This window comes from Tasmannia lanceolata, unplaced genomic scaffold (assembly GCF_043159265.1).
Source record: "Tasmannia lanceolata isolate RefF3 unplaced genomic scaffold, GAP_Taslan_0.1 ptg000016l, whole genome shotgun sequence".
In the NCBI taxonomy this organism is placed as follows: Eukaryota; Viridiplantae; Streptophyta; class Magnoliopsida; order Canellales; family Winteraceae; genus Tasmannia; species Tasmannia lanceolata.
Window position 1 is genome coordinate 2,605,506 of NW_027518693.1, and position 8,404 is coordinate 2,613,909.

An 8,404-nucleotide genomic window follows, 5' to 3' on the forward strand; every position below is an offset into this window, starting at 1 on the left:
CTTCTAGGATCTCAAAGAGAAGTAGAGCCTGGGCCTCATGAAGGATATGTTTCAGGTGAAATGGGTGTGAAAATGAGCCTGTGTTATTTGTCAAACACGTCGAAGCTCTCAGCAATGTATACATTAATAGATGCCAAGGTCAAGGTCCAGAGAATACACTGATTCTGGGCTTGAACCATTCAAGGTGGTGGAAGAAAAGGGGTACTCAGACCCATTAAAATTTCACAAAAAAATAAATAGGGGAGAATGGATCACCTTGCCTAATGCCTCTAGTTGGGCTGAACCAACTAGTGGGGGAAACTTTGATTAAAATACCAAAAGTTAGTTGTGGATATGCAACTCAAAATAGCCAAATGTGGATGTCGAACCCAGTGAGAACCAGAGGCTCAAGATCCATACCCCTTATTCCTTTGTTACAGTCCTGAGTGGGGGCCCCGCCTAGTTATGGGATTGGGTGGGATCCAGACTCGATGTTGAACCGAGTAATGTACCTTACCAATACGCCAAAAGCTCTATAGCTGATGGAGGCAAGGCCCTTTAAACCTGTCCCATACCAGGCTGGGTCCTACCCAGGCTGGGCCCCACTCAAGACTGTAACATCCACATCTCCTTTTTGTCTTTTAACTGCACGACCCTCTTCAAAGACCCCTGTTTTTTAACCCATCTTGCTAACAAGCAAGTGAAAGTAGAAGAAGATAAGCCAAAAAGCCCATTTCAAGATTTGTTTTCAACAGCTACATGAAAGAGAAGGCTAATTCTGTGAATTAAGCCCTTGACAGGCCTGTGGGTGGGAGGGAGCCGGAGAAGATCCAAAGTTGTTGGGTCTGGAAAAATCTAGGGACTTTGCTGAACAGGGAAGCTAAAGATCAGCTCTTGGGGTTTGATCCAGAGAAAGCATCACCCTTGATTTCTGTGGCAAATTATATTGCTTTCAGGAAGAACTAGCACTGGCAGGGAGGTTTGCGATACGAATGTTTGTTTATCAGAAAGAAAAAGGTACACATGAAGTTTATGTAATCAAAGCTTTGAGTGTTACTTAAGAATTGCAATTGAATAAAGACAATTTCGTATCGAATTCAGCAAAAAAAAATAAAAAAATAAAAATTCAACTCATGTTCAGATTGATCCACTTCCCATTGAGATTGATTTGGAAGAGGGTAGGGGAACCAGAGGTTTCTTCACTCAGAACACAATAGTGGGCCTTTAAAATACAAAGAATAGTAAGCTCTTACACTATTCAATAGAGCAGGATAGAACAATAACAAACTTTGATCAACTTCAACAAAATAAAATAGATTTCAAGGTGTTGCACTAGTCGCCAAGAACAGGAGGGATTTATTGGCTTTACTGCCCCTGACTTTACACACTGTACAGAACAAGATCCTGAACTTGGCATAGAACATACCTAGAACTTGAAACTCTACTTCACCCACTATGCCTTGGGGTGAATCCAGTCTCCTTGGGATCTTCCGAGTCTTTTCTAGGTCGATCCAGATAAAAGATTGTGGAATGCAGATATCATCCATTCTCGTTGAGGTATCTTTCGGCTATTGCAGCATGAACTGCAGCGCCAGTAGGAAGGACGTCTTCGTCGATCATGAAATATGGAGAATGACCAGTGTGAGTCGACCCCAATGTCTCATTCCTTACGCCTATATAAAAGAAGGCTGCGGGGACCACCTCGGAATAGAATGAGAAGTCTTCTGCACCCATCATTGGTGTAACCACCCTGAAATTTTCGGACCCCAACAAATCGATGGCCACCTTCCTCACATGCTCAGTCATAAGCTCGTCGTTCACAGTGGGTGGGTAAAACCGATGCTCCTTCTCAAAGAAATCAACTGTAGCCTTGCATCTGTAAACTCTAGCTTGCTCTACGATTACCTATTCAAACGTAACAGATGTTAGACACTTTGAAGAATAAAAGATATGTTAAGAAAGAAATTCAGAAGTTTTGTGAATCAGTAAGTATGATCAACAACTAAATCGTATTACAAACCTCCTCTATTCTTTTCCGGACTTGGTAGAAACTAGCATTGGAGAAAGCCCTGAAGGTTCCACCAATGACAACTGATTCAGGAATCAGGTTAAGATTATCACCACCACTGAATGAAGCCACTGATACAACCTGAAATAAGTGTACGGAAAGTGAGAAACATGACTGGTGATATCGATAACAGAACAAGTTTGCCTGGTGGAGTCCAAACAGGCAACTAATTTAAGGGAGTTGCACCATATGTGCTGAGATTGTTCAAGAGACAAGGTCAAAGCCCAGTTAAGAATATATCATAGAAAAACCTTTTAGCAGTAAAATTTGGTCATGTAGATCTTATAATTTTCCGGAATTTGTTGATTTCTCTTTACAAATTTAGAATGGAAAAACTCATGTTCGTTGTGAGATCACTAAAGGGTAGCTATTAGTTTACTGTCTTATTCATATACATTGATTTGGCCGACACTTTGAATTTATTGCCGACACACGTGTCGTGCACATGTCAACACTCCTTTAGACACTTTTAAATGTACTGCTACAAGTGTCAATAACTTTACATGTATGTACATGTATGAGTGTGTTATGATTTCTATATTTTTAGGGGTTGTCATGTTAGATACCCGATACCCTGTATCTGTGTCAAAACTCGGCACATGAATCCGTGTCAACAAATCACGATTATATGTACTTTATATTTTAGCCGTGCCCATTTCTAAATTTTGGGAATTTGCTGTGTCCGCCACTCCGTGTCAGTGTCCACACACAACACTTGTGTCCGTGTCCACAATCATAGTTCATATATTATATGCAAATGTAGAAGTTTGGCTAACAAATACCAATATCAACCAGAGTGAAGTGGAAGCATGACCAGTTCTAATGCATCCTTGATGACTTAAACTCAACTCAACTCAACTAAACCTTTGCCCCAAACTAGTTGGTGTCAGCTAATGAATCCTTTAGAAAATTTTCACCTTGATGACTTATACAGAAAAAAAAATTCAGACAACCAGGCACAGATTCATGGATGCAGTAATACATACATACCGAGGAACATGTCATTGTCATCATGTCATTTAGAGTGATTGTATCAGCTTCATCATAATATATTATCAGGAAATTGCAGAGCTTTTCAAAAGCAAGGATTCTAATTCTCTTCCAAGCTACGAATAAAGATAAAACATAGGTCATACATTGCCCACTGCATGCTATAAGATACAACCATTTAGCTATCACTTAAGATTAATGTGTAAAACAAAACAGAATGAAGTTGAGATTTAGTTGTGTTCCCTAAATTATGTTCCACCAACAGATCCACCATGTATTTTTAATTCATTTTAACTTGACCATAAGAAAGTTCCATTTTCGGAGAGGCAGATGACAACTTCTCATCTGGCCAAAGGTGAATGAAGCAAAAGAAAATCTCCCTCGTATTTTTTTTCACGCATGTGAATAACACTATGAATTCAGAGAACCTCCAATTACATGACAAAAAGGAAAAATTTTCAATATATAAGCACCTGTGAGTCCAATGGATTAGCTTCACGAGACACGATATTCTGCAAACTTATTACTGCAGCAGAGGTAGCCAAAATGGGGTCAACCGAACGGTGCGGACTCCCAGCACGGCCCTCTTTTCCACTTATCACTGCTTTGAAGAAGCCGCATCCAGCAAGCAAGGGGCCCGGTCTAGATCCAATGACTGATGTTGGATGTTCATGTGATACATGAACGGCAAATATGGCCTCAACATTTTCGAGGGCCCCATCTTCGATCATTCGCTTAGCACCTATCCCAGCTTCCTCTGCTGGCTGAAATAGCAGCACAGCAGTTCCCTGTTATAACAATGAGAGATAGACATTAGAAATAGCCAACCCCAGCTAGAAAAACATATTCTTTTTTTCTGCATTGCATTCGTGCCAGATACATAATCATGTTTTTTTTATTAAGAATGCATTTAGAGAAAAAGACAGTTGTAAAAATCTTTATAATTAAGCAACTGTTCTAAAAAATCATGCGCTTTCAAGTCAAATCATAAATTGTAAGAACAGGAATGCCTCAATGTCAACTGAAGGAAATGATAAACTCAAGATAGTAGTACTATTATGTCAAAAGGAAGGAAATCGAATTATTATTCTCTGTTAGGGGTTGTAGTAGTTAACTGTTATTCACATTGTAGTTTTGGTATATTATTTATATTTGTTTTTGTTTACATTAGTAGGATGGAGCCCATCATGGACTGCCCTAATGACAAGGATGTTAAAATGTATATATAAAGCAAAGTGGTCATGGGCTTTGCTCTCAACCCTCACAAATTCCTTTCTCCACTGTTTCTTTGTCTTTGCTCTCGTTAATTCTTTTGTTTACTTCTCTTCGTCTTCCCCGCGAATTAGGTTCTCCTCCAAGGTTTCTCTCTTTCCACTTTTTTATTTTATCATGGTATGAAAGTCAAGATCCATCCTTGTCTTGCTTCGATTTCCTTTACTTTCTTTTCCTGAAACCCTAGAGTATACCTTCTCTATCTTTTGTTTTTTCTCTTTCTACGTTGAATCCCTTGTGTTGAGCAATCACTATGGTGTCCACACTTTCTTGTGCAAAAAAATCCATGGGGTTCTCTATCTGAGTGCTCTAGAGTTACCAATCAACTTATTCCTCTTTTGGTGCTAAATCAAGGAGAAAGTTGTGCTATAGATCTGTTTTTATGAAGACTGGACTGTGGTGTTGTTTTGCTTGAAATGTGGGTTGTTGTGACCGCGTATAGAAGTTGTGAAGACCACTAATATTGGTAGCAGCAATCCATTATTCCATAAGAGGACTAGGCATGTTGAAGAAGATTGCCATTTTGTTTGTGGAAAGGTTATTACCAAACTGATATATACTCCATCTGTAAGGTCTAAAGATATTTAGGCAGATGATATATTCACGGAGGCTCTGGTATCCCCTTCAACTATCAGGGGGCCAATGCTGTGGGAATGTTATCGCGTGGGCTGAGAACCATGGCCCGGCCCCTTGGAGATTGGCAAATGTATTGGAGTAACTACGGTACCTAATCCGTTTTATACATCCTAGATTGATGCATATGTGGAGATCGGCCAACGAGATGGCGGACGGACTCGCGAAGGAGGGGTACAAAGGGAGGATACATCGGTGATTTTCAATGAGTCCAGAATTGGTTGCCAAAGTGTCATTTTGTAGTTTTATTGTCAGTTCTACTGCTGGGACGTCTTGTCCCACCCCTGTAATTTTCTTATCTTTGGGAATAAAATAGTAAACTTTCAAAAAAAAATAAAAATGATCAAAATGGCATAATATGAAAAGACTTCATACACAAGCCTCCAAGTGCGAAATTCACATAACTTGTTCTACGTTAAAATATTCATTAATGGATTACAAGCCACTGAGCAGACAAAACCAAACCGAGACAAAAGCCTCAAAATTCGTGTGTAGCCTAATCAGGGAAATCATGATACATTTGTTTGATAAAAAAAACATATGCTCTTTAATTATTTTCCAAATGGAACATATTTGTTTCATTTTTCAGGCCATCATTCATATCCATTGAGCATCATCAGAAAGAAGGATAAAATGGGGAAGACATGCATTCTTGGTCTTTGTCCATTCTATTGGTGTTCTTTCTACAGGATTTAGTTATCTCTTCGGGCCCATATATCGAAAAAATTCTTATTCAATTCTTATAAGTGAATACGGTTTCTTGTTTTGAACCGTGATTTGGTCTTCCACTGAAATCTACTTAAATTACATCTGACCCCTAATCATCCGCAGGCGAATCTCAAAGATTGCAAGAAGCACATTCTCATTGAGTAAATCAATTTGAAGGCCCACCACTTGGAGGCAATTGATTAAAGACTCAAAACGCGATGAGTCTTAGTGTGGATTATAATATTTGATATGGTGCCTTCTGATGTCTTCTTATATTAAGTGGGTTCATCACCAAATATCTAATCTCTAATTATACTATTGGGTCCTCTCTGTATAATAATACAGTCATAGAGTCTTCCTGGGCAACTACTATTGACACATCTCCTGCACAACATGTTTGATTTGATCCAAAACCCCAAATTGGTTTTGACGTTTAGTATCAGAGTAACAACAAAATTGTTTCAATGACTTCATCTGTCACAAGCAAACACAAGCAAAAACCAACCTAATGCCATACACAAAAGGATAAGTAGTTTTTGTTTTCTATTTTGATAATTGTATGTATGTCTTTTTTGATAATTGTATGTATGTAAAAACAGTTGAGGAATTCAAACCTCTAAAAGATGTTCGCGGGTTTTCAATATCTTGGCAGCACCCAGAAGCATGGCCACATGCGCATCGTGCCCACAGGCATGCATTTTACCAGGAATTTTGCTCTTGTGCTCCCACTCCACAGCTTCCTAAAAAAAACATATCACAAGGAGAAAGTAACTGTAAATCATCCACTTAATGAAACTTTTTGGAACTGGTTGGATCTCCCAAGAGACATGAGAGGGGCTATTAGATGTGATCAGCTTAGTATTCCAAATTGTCGAGTTAGATAAGTAGTTTATATTGTGGTGGGTTTCTTTAGTATTTTGTATGGGTTTTAGAGGCAAGGTGGCATGTTCTACAATCTAATGTTAACATAATTTAACAGAGTGAATAGCAGAAGCAAATCAATTTGAAAGAATTTCGAGATACCTGAATAGGAAGAGCATCCATATCTGCCCTGAGGGCAACAAAGGGAGGATACCCAGTGCCAATTATCGCCTTGACACCGGTCTCAGCCAACGGAAAGCGATAACTGACACCCATCTTATCAAGTTCTTCCCTGATCAAGCGACTAGTCTCTATTTCTTCATAAGCAAGTTCTGGGTTCTCATGGATTTTTCTCCTCAATCCCTTAATCCAATCAACAGTGTCTTGCCGTGTAGCTAGAGAGAGAATCTCCTCAGAGTCACCCTTATTCCAGAGTCTATGGATTGAAATAGGACAGAGGGTTGAAGGGGAAGTTGAGTTGGCTTGGTTTGAATCTTTTGGGGTGAAATATGAGGGGGAGTCTTTGTAAGGGAGGTCTAGATTGGGAGCTGAACCTCCTGTGCTGCAATTAACAAGCATTAGAAAGAGAATTAATGAAGATAGCATGAACCCCATTTGTTGTTGTTCTTCCCCCTTCTGTTTGAACAGGGATAGGGGAACAGAGAGAAGAAAACAGAGAGAAGAGGAGAAGGACAAAGGGAGAAAGAACAGAAGTTATATATATATAAAAAAGGAGAGGGAATAAGATTCAATGGAGCACCTTTACCTCGTGGGGATAATGGGCAAGCATGGGTGTCATTGTCAGTGGAAATGTGGAATTTCATTTTATAGTCTTATTAAAACTCACGTGGGGGCACTAAAGAGAGAGAGAGAGAGAGAAGGTGGGGTCTCATTGCTCCCCACCACTCACCTGACTTGGCCTATCGAATGTCTTTTTCATCACCTATTGTGCATGTGGCTGATGCTGCTGATCCTCTGCTCAGCTCAGCAGAGAGAGAGAGAGAGAGAGAGAGAGAGAGAGAGAGAGAGAGAGAGAGACCACATTTTTTCTCTTATATCTTCATTTTCTGATCATCTGGAGAAAGAGAAGATGAAGAGCAACTCTGGACGTTTTGTCTTCATTCTTCACATGGAGATTTAGACACTTTCACGGGTTGTGTTCCCAAATGGTAAAAGAAGGTGCACCGTCTGTCTTATTTTACCTGTTCTTATTTCCTCTCTTCCTCTTGGTCCTTCTTTTCCTGCTTGGGAAGTCAAATCGGTGACAATCTCTCTCTCTCTCTCTCTCTCTCTCTCTCTCTCTCTCTCTCTCTCTCTCTCTCTCTCTCTCTCTCTCTCTCTCGTATTGCGTATTGGAGAAAGAGAAAGGCACGCCATACCGGATAAAGGTTGCAAACTAATACGGATTGAGATAATTTTTTGACTTCACTTCAACAGTGGAAGTACAAAGACCCTTCCCTTCCCCCTCGCCATGAGAGCCCAACCTCAATCATGCACTTTGGAGTCCCATTTTAAATATTTTATTATTTATTAGTGTCTTTTTCTGCTAGCATTTAATACACATCGATTCCTTTCAAAACCTAGCCTTCCAATGGAAACCCTACTGTTAAGAACGGCTACGTTATTAGTTATACTGGCAATATTCTTTGAGCCGTTGTTGTCAATCAACAGAAACTCTAAACTAAGAACAACAAAGCTATTAAGTATACCGGCATTGTCTCTTCCACTTGATCTGAGTTGATTAAGATAGATAGTCAGTCGGTAGATAAAAAACAACGACGTTATTAAATATACCGCTAACGTTTTTCCCACTCCAACCGTTGTATCCACTGATCGAAGATCACTCTAATCAGAAACAACAACGTTATTAAATATACTGCCATCGTTTTTCCC

General features: G+C 39.6%; 1 protein-coding gene across 1 annotated transcript; it reads right to left on the minus strand.

Annotated features, from left to right (window-relative positions):
• Positions 1–1,104: 1,104 nt before the first annotated feature.
• Positions 1,105–7,215, minus strand: LOC143848436 (IAA-amino acid hydrolase ILR1-like 6). The gene is made up of 5 exons (XM_077357383.1): positions 6,674–7,215; positions 6,265–6,390; positions 3,511–3,825; positions 2,000–2,128; positions 1,105–1,884 (listed from the first exon to the last, which is right to left on the minus strand). The coding sequence occupies exons 1-5, from the start codon at positions 7,124–7,126 to the stop codon at positions 1,519–1,521; spliced, it is 1,389 nt and encodes a 462-aa protein (XP_077213498.1). The 5' UTR covers positions 7,127–7,215; the 3' UTR covers positions 1,105–1,518.
• Positions 7,216–8,404: the final 1,189 nt, after the last annotated feature.